General features: G+C 43.2%; 1 protein-coding gene across 2 annotated transcripts in view; it reads left to right on the top strand.

The window, feature by feature from the left end:
* Window positions 1–797: 797 nt before the first annotated feature.
* The window catches only part of PLXDC2 (plexin domain containing 2), a 392323-nt gene continuing 368936 nt past the window's right edge, over window positions 798–24184 (top strand). The window contains exon 1 of one of the 2 annotated variants that reach the window (XM_045007165.1): window positions 798–1033. In XM_045007165.1, coding sequence (XP_044863100.1) covers window positions 925–1033 — 109 coding nt within the window. In that variant the 5' untranslated portion in view covers window positions 798–924. Of the gene's footprint in view, window positions 1034–2185; window positions 2240–24184 lie in introns of those variants that run through there. The other variant, XM_045007166.1, reaches the window with a different exon arrangement.

Here is a 24184-nt window from a genome sequence, read left to right on the forward strand (position 1 = left end):
CATCCTCCACCAACTCCCCCCCCCCCCCGCCTCTCCCGAATGAACGCTGCCTGCGGCCACGCTGCTCCTGGCAGAGCCCCCCTTTGTGTTGGCCGGGGGCGGGAGAGCGGTGCCCGCCAGCAATCCGGGCGCCCGTGGGGAGCTGGGGCCCCCTCTCGCCGGCCGTGGGCTGGGGGGCGCTGGGCGCGGAGCTCCTGCCTCTCCCGAGCGGGGATGGGGGCTGCTCTCGCTCGCTAGCTCAGCCCCGGGAAAGTACAGCAATCGGGCAGGTCCTTTCCGGCCGCCTGGACCCGAGCACGGGGAGCGGGGCCGCTCGGGGCGCGCTCTCCCCACGTAGGACCGGCGGCAGCAGCGGCCAGGCGCCCGCTCCAGCCCCGAACTAGTTCCCCGCGCGGCTGGCCCCGCCAGACACCGGCTTCGCCTCGGGGCTCTTCCATCCCGCTGCGAGGAGCGGCTCTGGCCGGACCCCACGGGGCTGGAGCAACAAGACACCGGTGGGGGGCGGGGGGGGAGAAACTTCTTTTGGTCCCTCCTCCCCTAGAGCCGCGCAGAGCCGCGGCGCTCCCGAGCCGGCGCTGACGGGCAGGGGGAGGCTTTGCCTTTGCCTTGAACTGCGCGTGGAGAGGCGCCCCAGCCCCGCTCCCACTGGGCGGCCGGGGGGGCCCGACCAGCCGCCGCCAGGAGGGAGAGTTGGGCGCTTGGCGGCCGGAGCTGGGCTTGTCCTCGCCAGCTGCTGCGTTCCTGGGGCTGCTCCCGCCGGAGGGACCGAGCCCGGCGTCTCCCCGCGGCCGGAGGGGAGCCGATGCGAACCAGAGGCGCCCCGGCCGCCGCTAGCAGTGGGATCTGCAGGACTCGCCCGGCCCCCACCGCCCCGCAGGCGAGCGGCGCAGCGAAGGAGCGAGCGAGCCCGGCAGGCTCGGGGCGATGGCGAGCCCGAGGCACGGCCACTTAGCGGCTGCAGCGCTCTTCCTCGCCCAGTGCTTGGCAGCCCGCTTCCAGCTCGTGGACGGGGAGACGGCGCGGCGACCGCAGGGTAAGGGCTGCTGCGGAAGTTCCCCGGTCCCCTGGCGGGGCTGTTCTGGGGGTGCGCGGGCGAGACACCCGGCCGGGCACACGCCGATCAGCAGCCCCCACCGTGGCCTCAGGTCGGGCCCCCCCAGGCGCCGGTGCTGTGGGAGGCCAGCCCCCTGCCCCAGCCTCCCTCTACCCCCCCCCCACTTTGCTGGCCGGCCGAGGGAGATCGAGCCTGGCCCCCCTTCAGCGAAGCGGTGGCCACACTTAGATGCTGCGGCTGGGGCTGGGTTTGCCCCTTGCCTCTGGGTCCGTGGGAAGGTTGCTGCCTTGGAGCTGATGGAGCTGGGACCTCCCCGCCCTCTCTTCCCGGGTTTATTGGGGGTAAATCGGGAGCCGCTCAGCTGAGAGGGTGTGGGGGGATGTTTCTCTCCTGAGTCCCAACTTCTCACTAGGGCCCAGGAGTCTCAATCCCAGCCATGATACTTGGGCGGTGGGAGTAGGGTGACCTGAAAGCAAGTGTGAAAAATCAGGACAGGGGATGGGAGGTAATAGGAGTCTATATAAGAGAAAGACCCAAAAATCGGGGCTGTCCCTATAAAATCGGGACATCTGATCACCCTAGGTGGGTGAGAGGCGCTGCAAAGGCAGAACGGCCTTAATTAGTCACCTAACTGGGCTGAACACCCCGGGAACCCGAGTCTCCAGGGAGCTGTGACCTGGCCCTGCCCCCCAAAGCCTGTCAGAGAGACCCTGGCTTTGTAAAGCGCAGCAGTAATTGCCACACCCCCTCTCTGGAGGGGGACAGGCTTGCAAAAGGGAGCCCCTGTTCTCCGCTGGGCTCAGCGAGTTCCTTGCTGTTACTAAATAGGCTGCTTTCTCTATGTGGGTCTCTAGTAATGGGTGTTGTCTTCACTTATGACCTGATTTTCAGAGGTGCTGAGCAACTGCAGCTCCCTCTGACTTTAGCTGGAGTTGAGGTTGCTCATTACCTCTCAAAAACAGGTTGTAAGTGTCCCCGGAAAACTTTACCTCCCCTCTTCAGCAGGCCTTTTCTCCCTGGATCCCACCAATCCTAATGCTTGCAAAGTGGTCTGGGACCGACTCCCGATGATCAGTGCAGGAGACTGAGACCGGCTAGAGCTGCCTCTCACTCTGGCCGAGTTCTCGGAAGCCCTCAGCTGCATGCCCACCAATAAATCAGTACACATTCGTTCAGTACTGGCAGGTGCGTAGCTCCAGCCCTTTCTGGTACCATGGGCTGACCACGTTTCCTTGTAACCCTTTCAGGGTCCTCTAGTTCAAAACTTTCCTAGAAACACCTGTTAGTGCATCAGGCCAGCCACATGTAGTGGGCTCTCATCAGCTACCCAGTCTTTCCCCAAACGTGGTCCCCTTCCTGGTCATCATATCCCATAGACCTCTGCATGCTTTTAATCCATAGGGAGAATTGCCAGAGAAGTCTTGGCATGCTTGGGGAAAAGTTGGCTGATGAATGGGATAGGGTGAACATTTTTAGCATATTAGGAGGCTAAGAATAACAACTGAAAGTTGCTGTGTTTAACATTATGGGTTAGGTTTGGGAATGCAAATATTTTATTATCATTCAACATCCATCTTTAGAGCCATAAGGACACTTAACTTTTTGGGTGGCAGGGGAGGGAAAGTAAACCCCTAAACTGAGTCCTGTAGTCCTTCTACAAATAGTCTGTAAGAAAACTAACCCCATTTTGCACAGGTGGTTTGATACAAATGTGAAGAGTTGAGTGACATGAGCAGTATGGATGTAGGAGTTTTAAAAGCATCCACCTAGGGCTATGCCAGACCGGGAGGGCCTACCACTGAGTTTAGGTATTGCAGGTTGCTGAGGGCTTACATGTCAGTTCAGGGAAAACCCAGAAGGAAGGTTTTCATATACTCCTGTTCAGCATGTATATGTCCAACCCCGTGCTGCAATTTCTAGGGCTTTGCCTTTAGGAAACATACACAAATATTATTTACTGTAAATCACTAGAGAAAATAAAGGAAAGGGGTGAGGCTAAGAAAAGAAAATAATAAAGATGTAAGGCTGTAGTCTGAGCATGTGAAGTTCATTAATTTTCCACCGTAGGCATGTTTGTGCAAAAGAAGTGTCAATAATTTCTTGATTAAATACAGTCTGTTGATGAAGTGAATGATCAATGCACACTGCTGGTCATTCATTGCTGATTTAGGCTTTAGAGTTGCATTATTTTAATGTCTATCTCAGCACTAAATAGAATGGCATATCACCTGCTCATTAATCTGTTATTGGTTTATTAATATGCTGTGTCTTATCAGGTTAAGGAAAAATATTTAAGCTTTGAATATGATCCATAGTGTAAAGTACCAAGATAGTTATTATAAAGGTGAATTTTATTTTTATGTTAAGTCCTGATGAAATAATCTGTAAGAGATAATCTTCTCTCATAACAGTAAAATGGAAATTTTAAATGACAACTTTTGACAGGTAGCTTGTTGTGAGGTTTGTTATCTTTTTAAATCCTGTTTCTAAAAATATGATGTTACTGTCACAAGCATGTTGTCGAAATTCAGTAACAGAAATTGAAATACATTCAGCCTTAATATGTATGGCTTCTTCGTTCTTCAATAGAGAAGCACAATAGAATAATAGACTATATTTCTTACAGCAAGTAGAGAATGCTGTTATGCCGAGCAAGGAGACCTGACTGCAACAAAAATATATTCTGAAAGTTATTCCATGAATTTTTATATCCGCGTGTCCAAGAAGTACCATTTTGAAAATGAACATCTGTATCTAACTTCACTTTATGTGGTTTGAAATGTAAAAAGTGCCATTTAAAAGTTTTACTTGTACATCGAGGTCAATACCATGCCCCTTCGGATACGTTTAAATATAGTCTTCTAAATTTTAAACTGAACCAAAAAATCTTCGAAGTAACTGCAAATGCTTAATGGGAGTTTGATTATAGTTTGTGTCTGAGCTATGCATTATTTACATTCTCAGGAGTAAAATACGTTCTTGTAATTGAAATGAAATAAAAATAGAAAGGAATGCAGACAATACATGTGGTATAGGTTCTTGAATAGCTGGAGTAAAGAGAGGATTTTATGGAATGTTATCAAATGAACATCATGATTTCATATAAAACTGACCCACAGTTTGCTGAGCCACAGTTTTGTATGGCTTTTGCCAGCAGTTCAGAACTAGTCCCTTCAAACTTCCTGAGATACTAACCATTTGTCTAGTAGCCAAGAGGTTTGATGTTTAGCAATCAGTAATTTTATAGCAAACGTGTTTGGCTGTAACCAAACAAAAAGGTTCCTGGTTGTGGAATTAAACGTGAAGTGTTTGTGCTGCTGATGAATAGGAAGCATCTCCACAAGAGGGCAGAACTGTTGTCCCCTGCAACTTAGTCTTTCAGCAGATATGGTTCTTTTCAAAATGTTTCAGACCAATTGTCTTATATTATTTTTTTTCTATATTTGTGTTTGCGTAGAGCTTCATTTTGCTGACTAGAAATGGCATAAATCAGTGGTCAAGGTTCTTAAATGTAAGATTTGGGCATATGTGTGTTTTAAGATAATCACACTGAATATGAAATAAGTTCAGTGAATGAATATGAAATAAGTTCAGTGAACAGAAACAAATGTTCTTTGGGAAGCTAGCTGAACAATTACAGCTTCTGGTTTTCTAAGTGAGGGCTTCTTAATTGTTGAAGTATTCCCACAAGAAGCCTTAAAAATGTTACTTTTCTGGAAACACGATCAGTCAGAATTAGGAGGCTTTTATTGTAATTTTTGTTCCATCAAAGTGTGTTCCAGTGTTTTGGTATAATTTATATTCATTGACAAACAACCATTTCCAAATATTGCTATTTAGAGGGGGGTATTGTTCAATTTGTTCCATTTTTATTCTTAGACTAACCTTTAGCTAATACTCAAACATTCCAACCTGCTGCACTGCTTGAGTTGCTTGTCTGTATTACTTTTTTCTCATTAGGAGACTTGGCTGATTAATATTTCATCTTAAATCAGCAAAAGAAACAAAATATTAAGCAGTATATATGTTTGGTAACTTCTGTTTCTATTGCATTAAATGTTATACCTTATTTCTGTGAGTTAATGATATTTGTAAACGAAAAATCAAATAGAGAAATGCAGGTGGCCATTACTGATACTTTAGCAATAAAGCCAACACATGTCCTATATAAGTAGTACTTAGAATTCCTTTTAAGGAACTCATCTCTATTTTTACATCCTTACTTTTCCTACTTTCTCCTTTTGACGTATTATCACTTTTTCTAAATGTGTGGTTTGAAATATTGCTGATATACAAAGATGTTTGTCCCAGATTAGTCAGGTTGATCTGTGTCTCTACATTCAGGTTTTGTAACATGTTTCTACAAAACCTGCAGTAAGATCAATAGTTATAGTTCATTGACTTTTTAAAAATTACTCTAAAAACAGCTTGTTATTTGCATCCCCTTGCATCATTTGCATCAGACTTGTGACTAACTCTAAACTTGAAATTAACTATAAGGCACAGTGGAACTGACTATTGTCCCTGTCCAAGCTGTCAACAAATATAATTAATGATGAAAGGTAAATTAGACTTCTAAAAATTCTGTAATTTTGGGTCATTTAGTTTATTACCACAGGTAAATTAATGTAAAGCAAAACATGGGGTCATATCCTGCAGTCTTGTGAAAACCCCAGGGGACTCATGGAAACTCCATGAGATTCAAAAATTGCACTTTCGTTGGAATACTCTAATGAGGGGAATGGACTTGAGGGACTGTGAAGGAGGTAGCACAGGGTTTCTCAAACGGGTCGCCGCTTGTGTAGGGAAAGCCCCTGATGGGCTGGGCTGGTGTGTTTACCTGCCCTGTCCGCAGGTCCGGCCAATCGCGGCTCCCACTGGCCACGGATCACTGCTCAGGGCCAGTGGGAGCCGTGATCGGCCAGACCTGCGGACAGGGCAGGTAAACACACCGGCCCGGCCTGCCAGAGGCTTTCCCTACAGAAGCGGCGACCCCTGTTTGAGAAACCCTGAGTAGAAGATATAGCCTGTGTACAGGGCCGGTGCAAGGATGTTTCGCGCCCAAGGCGAAACTTCCACCTTGCGCCCTCCCCCGAGCCCGACAGTGGCTCCCTGCCCCTTCCCACCCTGAGGCGCCCCCCCTGCGGCAGCTCCCCCCCTCCGGGGAGCCGTGTGGTAGCTCCCCAACCCTCCCTGCCCTGAGGTGCCCCTCCCCAGCCATGGCAGCTCCCCCCCCCCGGCCCGGGGAACCGTGCGGCAGCTGCCCACCCCATCTCACCCCTGCTCTGCCTCCTCCCCGAACACGCCGTGGCTGCTTCACTTCTCCTGCCTCCCAGGTTTGCGGCGCTGGTGTACACACAAATAGCTAATTCTGTTGCAAATGTAATTTTCATAACTGTATACAGGCTTATGCATGTGAATAAGTTTATGTGCATAGGCTTATGCGTGTGCATTTCACATGCACAACTACATGCCTTTACTGTTTCAGAATTATTGCCCTATTAAGATGTTACCCCATCCAAAGGTTAGATATCTTCCTATCACAAAGGCCACTGACAGTCAGTCACCAGCTCAGCAATGTCTTCTTCTAGAGAAATTAGAAACTCAGCTGTGCCTGTCAGTCTTTATGGGTGGAGCAATGATGAACCTTGCCTTCAGGTTGGATGATGTAATGATACAACCACAATAAGGTTCTGTTTTCAAACCCTCATGCATTTTGGCCCCAAATGTTAACCCCAAGTATATTTACCTATATGTATAGACCTAGAAATCATTTAGGTTAATAGAAACTGATACTAAAATTCAGACAGTTGAGAGCACTCTGTCTTAAAGTAGGCCTCTGCTTTTTCATACTTCCTTTCCCACAGTAGTAAATGGAATATAATACAGATCAAAATGACTAAGGTAATTTTCATTTGTTTTGGGAGTAATTTCTATTTAATTCTATTCTTGGTTTTCTCCCCACTAATTTAACCTGAAGCCAGAGTTTAAAATAGACTCAAAACAGTACCAGGCTTGTCATTGCTCAGTGATGAAATTTAATTAGGTCATAACAACACTGTAAAACTTAGACAGCTTATAGCAAAACTACTTCATTTTAAACCAACATTTGGGCAGAGGAGATAGGGAGGCACAAGGAAGAGGATTTTAAGATTGTGAGCAAATAGCATTTCTTGTCATCTAGTACTAACTTGCCAGCAGTGTGAGATATCATCAGATCACTGAAGGGCTAATTAGGGATGGGCTCAGAATGCCAGGCAATAGAATCTAACTTCTTGTTCCCCAAATTGCCAAACAAGAACATTACAGAAACAAAAAGGAACTAACATCCCCTCATGAGATTTCTTTCTACTCTGAAATATATGGAGAAGTGACATCAAGTTCATGTTTCTGTCTCTTGGTGTTCTTTATGGCAAATGAGCATGAAACATACCAGAAAATGCCGTTAGATGCTGTTTGTGAATGCTGTGTGGTTTGTTTAATCACGGAGCATTACTTCACTTAATTTTGTTCTGGCCCTCCTTGATACAGCCCATTTTAGCCTGGCCCCACGTATCTTTCCTTCTGCAATCTGCATTCTGCAATCTGCTTTGCTGAGTGTATTTATTAATTCTGGGTTTGAAAGATGGTATGTAACATAGTGACTCCATGACTAGAACACAAATATGTGGGAATATATTCTCTGCTCATAGTGGTCTTATTCCCTTTGATATGATGTTTGTATTGATTTCAATGGGAGCAGATCAGGGCCTCAGTGCAGATACAGGAGACATATTCTGGATCCCCAAAGCACTTAAGTATGCATGTAACTGTAAGTATGCAAGAAGTGCCATGGCTTTGCTGGATTGGGACCTATGCTCCTTTGTCAGCAGTATATGTAGTTTTAACCTAAGTTTTCTAGCATTTCAGTGACTACATCCAGACAAGAGAGCTTTTTAATTTCTAGTTTATTTAGAGTTCCTCCTCTTGAAATGGCTTTGATTCTCAATTCTTTTAGGGGCTTTGGACTTTTAAAATAAACATTATTGGAGTTTCACAGTGGCCGGTTAATACCTTGTTCTTAATGAATAGCATTGTAGAGACATTTTATTAGAGCGTGTGTATTTCATATCTATCACATGTACTGTATCTTCATGCAGTAACTGATCACTGACCTCTACTAAGAAATGTTCACAAATACCTGTACAATGTGTAACCCTCTCCATTATCCTATCTTGAATAACACTTTAAATATGTATTGTATCGTAATGAGTAGATGCTTGAAATTTCTGTACCTTTTCTTTGTAGGTGTTCCATTGTAATTTAACTTTAGTCAATGGCAACCTATACTAAAGTTCTGTTATAACTTTTATAGCTTTTACAGTTCCTTCTTTAATCCCAATAGAGAATACAGCAAATTCTGTCCAGGTTACACCTATGCAGCTCAACTGACTTCAGAGAGCAGGATTTAGCCCAATGACTTTTCAGTTGCAATTATGTTACTGCTGCATTTAATTGTTTTCTTCTATTAAATTATTACTTAATCTTTTCATTTTGACTCTTGCAAATCCTGAATGGACAATATCCAATTTGGATTTGCAATTCTGACTTTCCTTTGTATGAAAGCTCTGGCTGGACTGATTGTAAAAGGCAAGTTCTCCCATTGTAACCGTTAGTAATATTAGCCAAAGTTTTCTAATCTGAGTGCATCAAGTTAATCTTGTAGATCAATGTTCAGGCACCAAAATTAGTAGCCTTAGTTCTGAAGGTGATGAGCACCTCACATTGATCTCAGTGTGATTTTCATGTGCTCAGCCTTCTGGCACTACATTTATTTATATGCCTAAATATGGATTTAGAAGCTCAACTTTGAATGTCCTGGTTCAAAAATTTTGTCTGAAGCTGCTGTTTTCCAACCATTGGAAAGAATTGTGTAAGAGTTTGTTTTCACCCTGCTGTTCAAAGTTTTGTCTGCTTTGAAGATGTCATGATTGTGCCAAATCTATATTTAGATGTTTTTGTTCAAGCTCAAACCATGATTACAACTTCCTGTATTTTATTACTATTTTGTTGACAAGAAATGGAAGGTTGGGGAGAGAGAGGTAATATTTATATAGGGCCTGCATTGCTTTATGCTCTGTTTCTGGAGATTCAGCAGAGGGAGTGTAAGACAATGAACAAATCCTGTCCTGAACACCATACTTGTATCATATAAAATGTTGAGTTGGAGTCAAAGTCTGTTTTTTTGGATTTCTGTGTGGCTCTCTTTGATGTCAGTAGAAACCTTGATGTCTTGAAAATCTGTGCCCCTTCACCTTGTGGACATACAGGCCAAAGTTGGGACCTGATGGTGAAATCCAGGGGCTTAGTGTCCTGTCCAAGCTGAAAGGTGGATGTCTCCCTGGAAGTGACAGTGAAGCAGAAGGACTCTTCCTATCACTGTCCACTGCAGAGCTGTTGCATGGAGACCACTTCAGCCCAGTGGATGATGTAGCATTTGCTGTCCTAGTGTACCTTTGTAACAAGGGGAGGACTGAAGGATATACTTAAAGGTACCTATCTAGGCCCTGCATTTCACCCATGCCATGCCCCTCCTTTCTATGCACTACCACACACACATTCCCTGCAGAGTTTGGCTCTGAATTGTGCACTTCCTCCTCTGCCCCCAAACCCAACATACTTTCCCTGCCTAGAAAACTGCACTAGTTGAATTGCTACGGGTACCTCTGACATACCCAGGGTCAGGGACTGGATGTACCTCAGTAAGGCAGCAGATACAAAGCCATGTTGGATTGTGATCTATATAAGAAACAGGGTAGGGGTATCACAACTTGCTACTGTAGATGGAAAGAAATAAAAACAGTTTGAATGGACTTTTTTTTTTTTAAGTCTGTACGTATTACAAGCCCTCCAAAGAGAGAGTACAGAAATGGAAACGGTAGAGAATATTGCACAGTTCCCTTTAACACCAGTGGTTATTTTGATTAGAGTGGTCAAAACATTTTCAGCAGAACAGTTTTCCATTGGAAAATGCAGTTTCGTTGGGATTCTGACCACATTTTCAAGGAGAAGATGTCAAAACAAATTTTTATGACTTCCTCATTTTGTTTGAGTCAAAATGTTTCATTTCAACTTTGTTTTATTTTGTTAAAGCTTTAATGTTATTTTATTTTAATATATATTTAATATTTATAAGGTAAAGTTTTCCAACATTATCTAAGAAAGCAGTTTCTGAATCACCCTTTTTTGGAGGGGGTGAGTGGGGGATTTCCATTATGTGAGAAATTTTGATTTTTTTGCTCCACCTGGGAATGAAAATACATTTCAAAATGTCAGAAATTACCTAAGAGCTGGAAATTCCATTTTCTGACCACCTCCAATTGTGAGTCCTCATTGTTGAGCATTTTTGACCACATGCTATGATCTCTTTCAAAACAGATAATTTTCTTCATAAAAGCTGCAGTTTGGGTTGTTGTGGGTTGGCTGAAGTGAACAGTCCAGCTGGGTCATTTGCCTGGGTTTAGTGAACTCCTGGCTTTATGGCATATTGCTCATTCAGGCTTGCTTCTTAGTTAATATTGAAATTCATGAGGGAATTAAATTAAAAGAGGGCACATTCTCCAGATTGCAACTGCTGTAAAGATAATAGACTTATGGGTTATTTGCAGCAAAGACATTTATGGACTGGAAGCTTAGCATTTGGTATATTGCAAAACCATGGCCTCAGTATGAGCACAATTTATTATTGAATGCTAATCAGAATACATACATACTGATCTAAATGATCTTCTTAATATAAAGTAAATAGATACGACAAACTACTTCCTTATGGATGAATGCCACCTTTGTTTATCATTTCATATATTTTTAACATCTTACTAGTTTTTCAGATATTTTTAACCAAGTATATTTAGCAAGTATATTTAAGACAATATTTTATAATTGAAGTGGTACAGGGGTTGCATAATAAACAGCGGAATCTGTTTCAGAATCTGAAATCTCTGAAATACAGAGATTTCAAATTTAAGTTAAAAAAAAAACCCACTAGAAAACAAACAAAACCCCTACCCCCAACAAAACAAAACCCCAAAAAACAAAACCTTCCCCAAGAAACAAATGAAAGGAGAAACAACACCAGATTTTACTGACAAAAAATCTATTTTTGGTTTCACAAAACTTTCTCCCTGACTGCTAATGCTGCAAGTCATTGGAGGCATTGCCTTTTTTCCAGTATAAAAAAAAACAACAACAAAAACCGACTGACAAAACTGTGTTTAGCATACCTCCTTTACTATATCCTGTTTACTTACCCATCTGTCTGCGTGGCCTGGCAAAGCAAAGCCACACTTGCTGGTGATTCAGCTCGTTAGACTTTTAGTCTCTCATCTGCACCCTATACAGGATTATGTGGATGCTCACCATTGACTGAGTATTTAGCTATCTTTTTTTTTTTCTCATTCAAACCAAATGAAATTGGGACAGTTCTTGGAGAAGCTTAAATGATCTAAAACAGGTGTTGTTCCTTTGATATTAGTCATAAAGTTGAGTTTGAATGGAAAAGAATACCATTATCTATAATAATTTTTCATTAAGAAGCCCCTTAGACCTGCAAAAGAGGCTAGTTCTTAATTCTAATCGAAGACTGCTAGGATTGGCAGTTCTGTTATGAGGAGGTTGGCCACACAAGGGTCCAACCTTTGGAGCATATTTCACTTTTGGGGGGAGTAGGTTGGGGTGTGGATTTCAGATATTTCAGCTTCTGAGAATTGGTCTCATGCTTGAATGTTTGCTACAGTCCAAGCCCAAATCTTGCTGCTTCTCTCATCTTGGTCTGTGAACTCTTCATCATCAACCACCAAAGTTGTGCCTCCAGAATGGGCTTGTGATTTATTTAAGCCTTGAACTCCAAGTCTGCAAATCACTCCTCCCTATTCCAGGCCATGTTTCTCTGTAGGTCTGTCTAGTTAGCCTCATCATCATAGTATTTGAGCACCTCACTAACATTAGTGAATGTATCCTCTGGGCAGTAGGGTGATATTGTCCCAATTTTACAGATGGGGAATCGAGATTTGGAGACAGTGAGTAATTTGCGGAAGGTCACATGGAGGTCTTTGACAGAACCAAGATTTAAACCAATTCCAAAGTCTGAACCCTATGGCCATCATCCATTCTACTTCATAGCAAATGAATCCCTTTCTTCCAATATACCCCCACATTTCACCAAAGTTCAGGGGTTTGGCGCCCCTGATCCGGGGCTATAATTGATCCCAGCTGACTCTAAATCCACAAGTATCAGAGGGGTAGCCGTGTTAGTCTGGTTCTGTAGAAGCAGCAAAGAATCCTGTGGCACCTTATAGACTAACAGACGTTTTGCAGCATGAGCTTTCGTGGGTGAATACCCACTTCTTCAGATGCATCTGAAGAAGTGGGTATTCACCCACGAAAGCTCATGCTGCAAAACGTCTGTTAGTCTATAAGGTGCCACAGGATTCTTTGCTGCTTCTAAATCCACAAATTCAACTTGTGGGCCACAACTTCACTTCTGTCTACTTCTATCTAAAAAAATCACAGGCAGATGGCCAGAGACTTTAGTCTTTCTGTTGGGTTCCATCTGACTTCTCATTTACCACTGGTGTTATTTTAGAGCTCTGTCATAGGTCTCACCCCCACTTAGAGCTGTTGGGTTCCAATATGGGGACCTGCATGGACTCCCCTAAACTAAAATCCTAGTTTAGATCTGGTAAAAGCTGCCACCACCCAATAATGTACGTGTATTGGGACACAATACAATGGGGATCCCAAGAGCCCCAAATCCATGGAGTTCTTACACCTAGGAGAAATAAACCATTCCCCCCTGGTTCCTCCCCCCTCCCTTTTTCTAGGAGAGATACCGGGATTCAACTACAGAGGGATGCCGTCCTCCTCCCTCCTCCCCTTTCCCTGAGAATTCACCCAAGGAAAGATCAACTAAGTCCTTAACAGAAAAGATTTATTAAAGAATAAAAAGAAAGTAACTGTCTCTGTAATACCAAGATGGAACAATACACAGGGTCTAAACTTATCAATCTCTGGAGAGAATTCCCCCTCCCTTCTTTCTCAGTAAAAGCAATAATAGTACAGAATTAAAGAAATTCTATAGCAAAACACAGAATTGCAAATACAGAAATAAAAGTATAAAAATACTAGTTCCTTGCTAATACTCACTAGCTTGAATAGAAGAATTTATTGCAGACCTGGGAGGACTTGATTAAGATGGCTGTACTCCCTTAATTCCCAAGAGAGACTCTCTAAAAAACAAAGAAGAGAAAAAAAAAACTTCCCTCCACAGGGATTTGAAAATATCTTGTCCCTGATTGATCCTCTGGTCAGGTGTTCACAGGTACTGCTTGTTAACCCTTTACAGGTAGAAAAAAACCTTAACCCTTAACTAACTGTTTATGACAAGCTCCCTGTAAATTGCACTTCCTACTGCTCTGTGCATCCATGAATGGAAAGCCTGAATTGAGGAAGTGACCAGCTGTGAACTTGACTTCTTTTTTTTCATTTGGTTGAACTTAGAGAGGAAGAGAACTGCAGCTAGGGTCTAATCCCGCAAGGTGCCAAGTGCCTCCAGTTGTTCATAGACAGTCATTTGTATGCACAGTTCTGTAGGTGCATTCCTTAGTGTGTGGGCATTACAAAATTTCCATGTAAACACAGGGCCGGCTCCTCACACCTCCTGAGAATCTGGAATGCTGTTGCTATCACTAGCTTGTACTGTTGACAATACCCACAGAATTGCAAGAGTAAATGACTGTGTTTGTAAAACTAAGGGCTACAGCCTGCAAATTTGGCCTCTGAGAGTTATACTTAAGATGAAATAAAGGAACAAGCCACAATAATTGTTATAAATGCTAGTATTATGTACAAATGTAATAGCACCACTTACTGAGAATGTATGTCCCATGAACTTTTAAGCACAGGCATTACCAACATATGCAGTATAGCCTGTGCTTGTCATGCTCTAAAATAAATCATGTTGAAATTTCCTGCAGAGTGAAAGGGTATGAATACAAATGGAGTCAACCGCTAATAAAATCACTGTTCTTTGGTGTCTGCTATTTTCACAGTGATGTGCCCTGGTGTACCGTACAAGAGCTATGGTAGGTGGTTGAGAAATGGAGGCAGAAATAAATTTCTGAAAGTAACTCTTGTATTTATCTTGTAATGTTTTTCTAAGCCTGAAAAAGGGATTCACACTATCCTTTCCAGATTAATTATAGCATCAGTGAACCTCAAAAGATGGATGCTGTCCTTTGAAATGTCTCGGCTTACATCTTTAGGCTCCCATTCCTGGCAGCGTCCGCAGTAGAACCACACTAAAATATGTGCTTGATGTTCCATTAAAGTCAATGGAATTTAAGCATGTGCTTAATATTAAACATTCTTAAGTGCTGCCCTAAAAAGGGATGGACTTAAGCACACGTTTTAGAGTTTTTCTGAGTCAGGGCCATAGAGCTCAGTTTTCCATGAGGCACAGTAAATTACTGGTATATAGTTGCAATATCCCAAAAGGGTCTCTAGAAGGAATTATACTCTGTAGACTGGTACAGAAGGAGATTTATGGTGCTGTCTCTTCCATGCTCCATTGGGGTGTTGTGCAAACAGGAGGAATACAGATAGAGTAGTCCCTGCTTTTTCTGTATGTGCCCTCACCACACTCCCCCATAAGGGCCTGGAATAGGGTGACCAGACGTCCCGATTTTATCGGGACTGTCCCGATATTTGCTTGTTTGTCCCGCGTCCCGACCAATGTTCGGTCGGGACACTGGACAAACAAACAATTTTGCCCTCCGCTCCCGTGCACAGGCGGAGCCTGGAGGGGCTCTTGCCCCCCGGCCCGACTCCGCCCCTTCCTTCCCCCATTGGATCCCTCACCAAATCCCTGCCCCCAGCCCCGCCCCCTCACTGCCCCATTGGATCCCAAGCCGAACCTGGGGGGAGACGCCCCTGTGCAGCAGCCTGGGCACACGGGCCATGGCTGGCTGGGGCCGGGAGCGCTGCAGTGCAGCGCGGAGGCTGCTCCAGCCCTGCAGTCCACGGGGCAGCATGGTGGGTCCAGGGGCAGCGCGGAGCAGGCAGGGCCCGGGTGAGCGGCGTGGCCCGGGGGTGTGGGCTGCCCGCCGTAGACATGTGGTGGAGAGGGGCTGCGGGGGCGAGATCTGTCCCAGGCGGGGCGGCTGGCGCGAGGAGCCGGCCAGGGTCCCCCGAACCGATAAACTTCCCCGACGCTGCTGGGGAATCCTGCGCCTCTCCCGCTCGGCTGCGCTCCAGCATCTTGCCCTGCCGGGAAGGAGCTGCTGGAGTGCAGCTGAGCGGGAGGCGCGGGCTCCCCGCCTGCGGTGGGACGAATCTCATGTGCCCGGGGTGGGAGGCTCCGCGGGGAATGCAGTGCGCGCGGCTGGGGCGCTGTGTGCGATCCGGCGGCGCGGCTGGGTCCTGCTAATGCCCCCGGCCCCTGCAAAACTGGTTTTTTTTTTTTTGCTCTGCCGCCATTTTTTTGCTCCGCCCCACCCCCCCCCCCCCCCCCGTGTCCCGATATTTCATCCCTGTGATCTGGTCACCCTAGCCTGGAATGATCTCACTTATGGTGTACAAATGATATTTAAGAACTGTACGAACCATATATTCTCTTATATTTTATAATCTCCTGGTAATGAGGGACTGAAATATGGCCTGATCTTGAGAGGTGCCTCAGCTGCTATTAAGATCAATCTGTGGAGGTGTAAACACCTACCACATGCTACTACTTTACTTTAGATTAATCGTCTTGACACAGACAAAGTTCCCATTAACCTCAGAGAATGGCTCAGAGATATTAATGAATCATCATTTTTCCCCCAGGTGTGCATAGATAATATTTGATTGCAAGCTTTTCAGGACAGGGAAATTATCTTCAGGTATGTCTGCAAAGGGCATAGTAGTCAGTGGGTGCTGTATAAATAATCTCCTGCTTGTAACTTTGGATATGTCCCTTCTCAGTTTGTATTCAAATCCCCTTCTCTTATCCTTATTGCACTATTTGAAGGTGTTGCTGAGTGAAGGTGTATTCCATACTAATGTTCTCAATGAATTTTAAAAACTCCTGTGCCACAGAGCACTATCCGTGTTCAGTGACCTTCTGCACCACACAACTATGTCTTGTGGATGGTAATAAACATCATACTCTATAAGCAGATGAGAGAGACTGAGATCAACATTGATGCTGCTTAGCAGGGTCAGCCCATATTCCCCAACATGACACTCTCAGCCACCAAAACTGCCCCTCTTTTGTTGGGGAAATGCCTTCTGGACTTTTATTTAGAATTAAATATTTGGAAGATCATTGAATTCCAAAGTGTTTTTAATGAATTATACCACTACATGGCTGATGAGCACAACGTCACCAAAAGCAAGGCCGGCTCCAGCTTTTTTGTCGCCTCAAGTGGCGGAAAAAAACTGAAAACGATTGAGCTGCCCCTGAAGTGCCGCCGAGGAGGAAGACAGGGAGTGAAGGGATTGAGCTGCCACTGAATTGCTGCCAAAAACTGAAGTGGGCCAATTGAGCTGTCACCGAAGTGACGACCCGGACGTGCCGCCCCAACAACGGATGGACTGCCGCCCTTTTCTGTTTGTTGCCTTCACTGGTGCCTGGAGCTGGCCCTGCTTGTTTATCTGGTGCCTAGAGCCGCCCCTGTGTATAAGAGGAGAGACACCCACAGAAGTCTGTCTGACTGGAAAGGTAACAGAGGACTGGAGGAAAGAAAATTTAGGGGGCGGCGAAATGACGGGCGTGTATGTGCCCGCTTACTGGAAGAGTGGCGGGAGCTCTTCCCCGGCTGCAGAGGACAGGCCGCTCCTCGGCTTGTCCCCGCGGGTGCACACCAAGAAGCTACCGGCTCCCACCTTTCTGCGGTAAGCAACCCCCTCCCCCAGGCGGAGCTGGTAGCGCGGCCCTGCCCCGGCTGCAGAGGAGGGGCCGCTTCTCCGAGTGCACCGGCGGGGACAAGCGGAGGAGAAGCGGCCCCTCCTCTGCAGCCCGGGCAATAAGGTCACCCATGATGAACATAAACTGGATAATTAGCCAGACCTTCTGAAGGACCTAGCTAGAGACTGGTCCAGGTGGCATTCAATCTGCAAGGAGGCTACGACCCTTTGGGATGATGATAGCATATCTGAGGCTGTCAACAGAGGAGGAGGGATAGAGAGAGTAGTTGTGCATTTATTGTAATAAAACACACAAAATAATTGCTACTCTTTTAGGCCCTGATTCAGCACAGCACTTAAGCACATGGTTAAATTTAACAACTAGCTTAAGTCTCATTTTAAGTCAAAGTCAAGTACATGCTGAAGTGTGTTGTTGAATCTTGGCCTTAGCACTTCCTGTATGCAGAAGTTCTGCAAAAATGGTTAAACAAAATAATTTGTATATCTGTAGAGGTGTTAAATTAGCAAGCTAGGGCTTAAAGTCTGCCCTCTGATAGAAGTAGTTGTATTCAGTAGTATGTGTCCCTAACTGAGAGGATACTTTATCTGTAAAGTTTTTGCTTTAATTCCACACTATGCTCAACATTTTCTAAATTTTATGTAAAAGGTTTTAATGTAGAATCTTTGGTCATAATTTTGTTAGATACCATTTTCCTTAGGGAGTTAAATATGGGTTGTTTCCCATGAAAGAGTCATCTTGTTGATGTTGTAACTTTTGCTATTGTAAATTCTATACGGTCTTTCTTAAACATACTGATATACTTTTTGAAGATGTTTTATGATTTGGAGGTCCTAGGAAACCTGAAATATTCAAGTTGCCTTTCTGTTCTTTATTTCCAGTGGTTGAGCTGTGTTATTAAAAGCTGAAGGTGAAATTGTTTTTAACCACAATATCAAAGGAAAGTGCATTAACTTGTAGCATCTCAAGCTCTCTAAATACAAAAGAGGGGATAAAGAATGTGAAGTCTTCAGATGGAAGTGAGAGCTACTGGAACATCTACAGCAGAACCTCAGAATTGCAAACACCAGAGTTGCAAACTGATGAGTCAACCACACACCTCATTTGGAACTGGAAGTTCGCAATCAGGCAGCAGCAGAGGCCAAAAAAACAAAAACAAAAAGGAAAATACTGTGTTAAACATAAACTACTAAAAAATAAAGGGAAAGCAGCGTTTTTCTTCTGCATAGTAAAGTTTCAAAGCTGTATTAAGTCAATGTTCAGTTGTAAACTTTTGAAAGAACAACCATAACATTTTGTTCAGAGTTACAAACATTTCAGAGTTACAAACAACCTCCATTCCCAGGGTGTTCATACCTCTGAAGTTCTACTGAATTGGAAACTAAAGGGCTGATTCTGCGCACTTATTCATTTGAGGAGTTGTACTGATCTATGAAGAAGAGTTGTTTGTTTGAAGGTTTAGACTAGAGGAAAGAAACCAAGAGATCCAGTTGTTGATCTAATGGTTTTAAAGAAAAGTAAAGTCACTTTGTTTTTTAATCTTCTGCAGGAAGCCAAACAGGCAGGAGCTGGAGAAGAGTCTAGGCAGATGCTCTACAGAAAAGCAGACTAGTTACAGTGAGAATGTGTTTCTTATTCTAATTAAGTCCCTTGTTTAGCATTAGAAGAAAATGATTCTTTCTGTGATTGTTTAGCATTGTCGCATGACAGTCACATAAAAGAGGATCTGTCCATTGCACACTTCCGAGAATGTCAAAATCTTCTTTATAATAAAGGGCATATGAACTGGAAGAGGAAGCTGGTATTTGTTCCCCACCTGTATTTCCCTGCCATGTGACTGCTCTTATCAATGGTTACCTTGTAAAAGTGTCTGAGGAATGAAAGGATTCATTGTCTGCATATGTGCTGTGCTGTTCTTCTAGGCATTCCTGAGAAATGTGTCCTTTTAATTACTGGACACCTGTTTTACCTAAGACAGAAGGGTGGGAAGCCTTCCAGTCTGTAGCATTTCTTTTAAGATTCCCTTGGTAATATAACCATATAAACATGCTTTATTGAGAGGGAGAGAGAGAGAGAGAATGAATAATGATGATAATGACAAGGCTAGGGTCAGCTTTTTTGGCCCTACAGTAATTTTCTGTATGTTTACAAGTATACTGTGGCTTGGACTGCACTTTAACAAAGTATCCTCTGACCATAATTCTGGTTCTGTAAGCAGAAAGCACTATAATATAACCAGAAATCATGCATTCATTTTATAGGAGATGTTGAAATGTCAGTGTATCCTCCTATAAATGTGCACCCATCTGCAATTGTGGGCTGCATTTCCTTAACTTGTTAACTGGCACATCAGATCATTTATCTTAGTTTGCCAAGGCAAATCACTTGCATTTCTCATATTTTCTCATGAATCATAGAAAATGTTCCTGTCTTCCTAGACATCTCCATTCCACCCCTGCTTCTCTTTTATTTGGTTCTTGTTCAGCTAGGGTCTTTGATGCCCACTTGCCAGGGTATTAGTAGAAAGCTCATTGAATTGTAGCCACTCTTGCTGTTTATATTTATCCGTCCAAATGGCATTGGAAGAATAATAGCCATCCTATGGAACAGACAGAGAAGTCCTGTATTAATTTTAAGATTTAAAGTCATGTCACACGTTCTTTTTACTGATATATTTTACTTATCACCTGTCAACTTACAGATGATTGCTCAGAATTTTGGAATAATAACTGTTTATAAGCTTTTCTATGGTTCTCCTCACCATCCTATTTGAGCGCCTCACAAACAATGATGGAGTTAGCCTCTAAACAGCCACATCAGATAAGTTGGTGTTATTTGTTCCCACTTTACAGATGTGGCATTGAAGCATTGAGAGATTAAATGCTTTACCCAAGATCATGCAGACAGAATGTGGCAGAGTCAGGAATGAAATCTAGGTCTTCTTATTCATAGTCCAGTTTTTTAACCACTAGACCAAATGTTGTGCCTTCTCAGCCACTGAACAAGAGATTACAAAAACCTGTTAATCAAAACACAAGCAGGTATCAGATATGCAGTTTATGTTTGAACTCTGGTCCACACTTCCTTACTGGCAGCCTCTTCCTGTCTCTTAACAGATCTTTAATTCCTAATTTAAAAAGTCTGGCAATCCAATGGCAGGCTGTTCCTCTCTCTGCTGCCATAGAGGCAGTTGAGATCTGTCACTGAGGGCAAAGCCACCTTCACTCAGAACAATGGCTGGATTTGTTCTCCCTCCAGAAGAGGTAACAGGTTGTCCCAGAATGTGAGAGGCCAGGAAAAAGTAATGCAATTTGGTTAAGTTTGGCAATTTGGGGATTTTATTTCTTTGGGATTCTAAATTTCAAAAATATCTAAACAGCACCACAGTTCTTCTTTATCTTCATCTTCCTCAAACATTAGAAGTAAGGGACAATAGCATAAGCTACATAAAGTCAAAGAGGTAGGCAGAGATCCTAGCTTTCCTCCTTTTCTTCATTCCCAGAGGTGGAGTCAGAATTTGTTGAGATGGTAGAGACTCCCTTCAGCTTCCTTTAAGGTTATGCTAAGAAAGGTCCTAAACACCTTTGCTATCAGCTCAGAAGAAGACAATCTGAGGAAAAACTTGTCCCTAGGGTAGCAAAACTGCTATGAAATATTCCCCCTCTGGCAAAGAGGAAACTTTGTAGTCCTCTCCAAATAATCCTCTTAGATGAAATTTATTCTGAATAGGTATTTCTCTAAGTAGGCAAATTAAAAAATGTTGTAAACATTATCTGAATTTCCATAAAGCTGATGTGGCCATTGCTTCATCAGTAAAGGGCATCATCCATGCTCCTTTCTGAGGAGGATAGAACCCATCCACAGGAGAGCAGAAAGAGAAATATCAAGAAGTTTTATGCAGCTCTCTGAATTTTGATAGGGTTCTCTTGTTATGAAGTGGACCAAATCTACTTGATTCACATCCTTCCAATTCCCATCCTTCTAAATGCCCGTATTACAGAAAATATCCTTGTCTGTTTCTTTTGTATGGGATGTCTTCCTGAATGACCTTTTGTCTTTAGATCCATAGTTTCAAACACTGTCACATGCACATCTGGAAGAACCTTGACTCCAGGTGTAATCTTTTATGAACCCCTTGTAAGGCAGTTGCTGCAGTCTCCCCTCTCTCAAGCAGTCTAGAAGCCATATTCATGAACCATTGGAGGTTTCTTTTAAACAGGGTAGTGGAGAAGAAAAAGCAGCACTGCAGTCTCCCAAGAGAGATGGAACAGGTCAAACAGGGGAGGAAGATTCAGAGCCAGTGTTGCTTCAGAAATCTCTGCCACCTCAAACTACTGCATGACTCTCTTCCCTAGAAGTCTAGGAAAGCACAGGGAGGCATCAATACTTTAGTCAGCTGTGCATTTGCACCACATTTAATGGGTGAATCCGAAAGATACTTCAGCGAGGCTATTAATTGAAATACCAGTGGAAGGAGAGATTCATCCAGTCTCCTACAATAAAACAAAACAAAATAGTATCTGATAGAAGATACAACAGTATTGGATTTGAAAGCCTGTGTGATTGGAGTTGCTGTCCCTTTGTATCCCCTATGTTAGAGTTCCCAACTTAAATCTGCAATATTTTCCTTTGCATCTGTATCCTCTTGCAGCTGATGGAGAAGCTTCATCTACAATGTAGAGTGTGTCTGGAAGACCCTGTACGTAGCTATTCCCTGGAGGATCTGACAACATGATTTTTCTCCAATAGTGAAATGAGCGTGCTCAGTGTTTAGGGGATGTGTACAGAGGTATCATAAATACTTTGTGGTGACTTTTTAATGAGCCTCCACCTTTGTGATTGCAGCCATCAAACTCTGCTCTCAGATGCACGTCTCTGCCTCCCACTGATCTGAGGTCAGAATTCTGAGTGTTTTCTTGCCCCGAGAGATGTGATTCCTTCAGGAGGATTAAAAGCAAATGTAGCAGGTAACTGTGTACAGAGTGGGTGTTAGTGTATTTGGTGTATCCAGGCACTTGGATAAAACTAGAGGTCTAAATTTTCCTGAGCTTCTAGCTTCCCAGGCTTTAGAAATAAATATCCATATACAAAAGAGCAGGAAAATATCGAGAGTGAATTCTAATCAAAATCATTCTCGATTTAGTGTTTTCACTTGTATTTTGGTAAAAGCCAAAGGGACACATCCTCAGGACTGGCCATTTTGGCCTGCAGCTCAGCTTGGGAGGAATCACCTCTGGGCCACAGCCTGGTCCTGATATGCAAGTTGGAGCAGTCTCAGTGTTGCACTAAATTATGTTAGTGGGAACAGCAGACATAAATTAACTGGATATTATGGTTCCCTAGTCATGTCCCTGTTTCCCCAGCCAAGTCCCCTGTGCCAGTAGGAAGGCCAGGAAGGGGTGGCTTAGGCGCTACAGTAGTAGTCCTATGCCAAGTGTGGATAGTCCCCATATTAGAGGTATCTTAAGGTAGCTTGTTAAGATGACTTTGCAGCTCCCACAGATGGTATTGGCCCAAAATCTGTCAGGTGCTGTCCATGCTAAGGGAAAGACTCAATCCTTGCCCTGAAGGGTGCATAAACTAAGTATAAAATTGACATAAATCATTCATGTATTGAAATAACCTTGATAAAGGTGTGTCAGGTTGTAGAACTGTTTCCAAAGAAATGATGACCAAAAACCAGCCAACTGTGAGATGCTGATTTTCTTGTGTATGTTTAAGCATTTCAGTATAATTTATAGCCCTTTCATTGTATAACATTAATGGCAAGTACCATTTACTTAAAGACCTTCTATTAATTAAACACATCAGCCGGATATCTTATTTTTCTTTTTGAAGAACAGTTATCCAATTTGGAGATCTAATTAAGTCATCATCTAAAATTATTGTCTGAGTTCAGTAAAAATATATTTTTTCTTGAATATTCAGAGTATTTATAAGTGGAACATATAGTAAGTTTTCTGTTCTTTTGTTTATGCTACATTTCCATTGTTATCTTTGATAACCTCCTTGAAACATGTGCCCCAGTTAGTTTGGAATATGTGATTTCACAATGGCTGTAGTACATTCAGAGCTCTTTCAGCAGAGCTGACAACATGTGAATCTGGTTAATATGAAGAAATTACCTTTAAAATCATAGCATTTAGTTCTAAAACTGTTATGGTGTGATTTCCTAAGTAGTGCATCCTCAGCATTGATGTCAATAAAATCTAAATGAAATAACTCCCTATACATCTCTGTGTGTGTAATCTACATGGGTATATTTTGAGTGCTGTTTATATGGGCTTGTATTGTATTCACTTCTAATAACACCAGATAATATGAAGGCTGTGTAGTGACCTGGACAAAGCTCTTCAGCTGGAAGGAAACTAGATTCCAGTCATTTAGTCTTTGGAGACTAATATCAGAAAGGTGATGTAGAGTATAATATTCAGTCTCTTGTGACATTGAGTTCTGATCTCTCGTTCCATGTACTTATAGTGCATTAGAGTATGTATTTCTTTAAAAGAGCTGTTCACTTTGATTCATGACTTGAGATGCTTATACCACACAAATGGTTCTCTAACTGGCCTATGGAAAGCTATTAGTCTGTGTGACACTTCCTTGCGGTCTGCAAAAAGCTGGCTGATCACAGGTTCAGGCGGTCTTTATTCCCAGCTGGTAAATTTCATTTAAAGAAGATTAAAATACCTTGTGATTGCCACTGGATGCAAATTGGATAGCATGTTTTAAGAAGTTATTATGGTGCATTGGGGTGCTTTATTGCAGCAGTGTTGATAAAATGGTAATTTTTCATCATGGATGACGTTTCATTAAGAATGTTACTAGGACATTGCTAGAAAGGTAACATTTGAGTGTTCATTAAGGTACCACTTAACTAGGTGCATCCATTTACCCTCTCTGAATTTATTAAGTATCTTCTGATAGATAGTAGGGTTGTCGTAGCCTTGTTTCTGAAGAGAAATATTATGCAGGAATGAATATGGAAGATTTAGGCAATCATCTCACTGGAGAAACCAGTGCGTGCTGAATATTGGACCTATTCTTTATTTACATAAACTGCACTGAATTTTCTTGGTTAAACGTGCTTCTTTGCCTTCATTTTTACTCTTAACTTGCCCAGTTACATACTAGTCTCCATGGTCTCTTTCTGTAATAAGAATGTGATTGTGAGCATTTAATGTATG

The sequence above is a fragment of the Mauremys mutica genome, chromosome 2, assembly GCF_020497125.1.
Source record: "Mauremys mutica isolate MM-2020 ecotype Southern chromosome 2, ASM2049712v1, whole genome shotgun sequence".
NCBI lineage: Eukaryota > Metazoa > Chordata > Testudines > Geoemydidae > Mauremys > Mauremys mutica.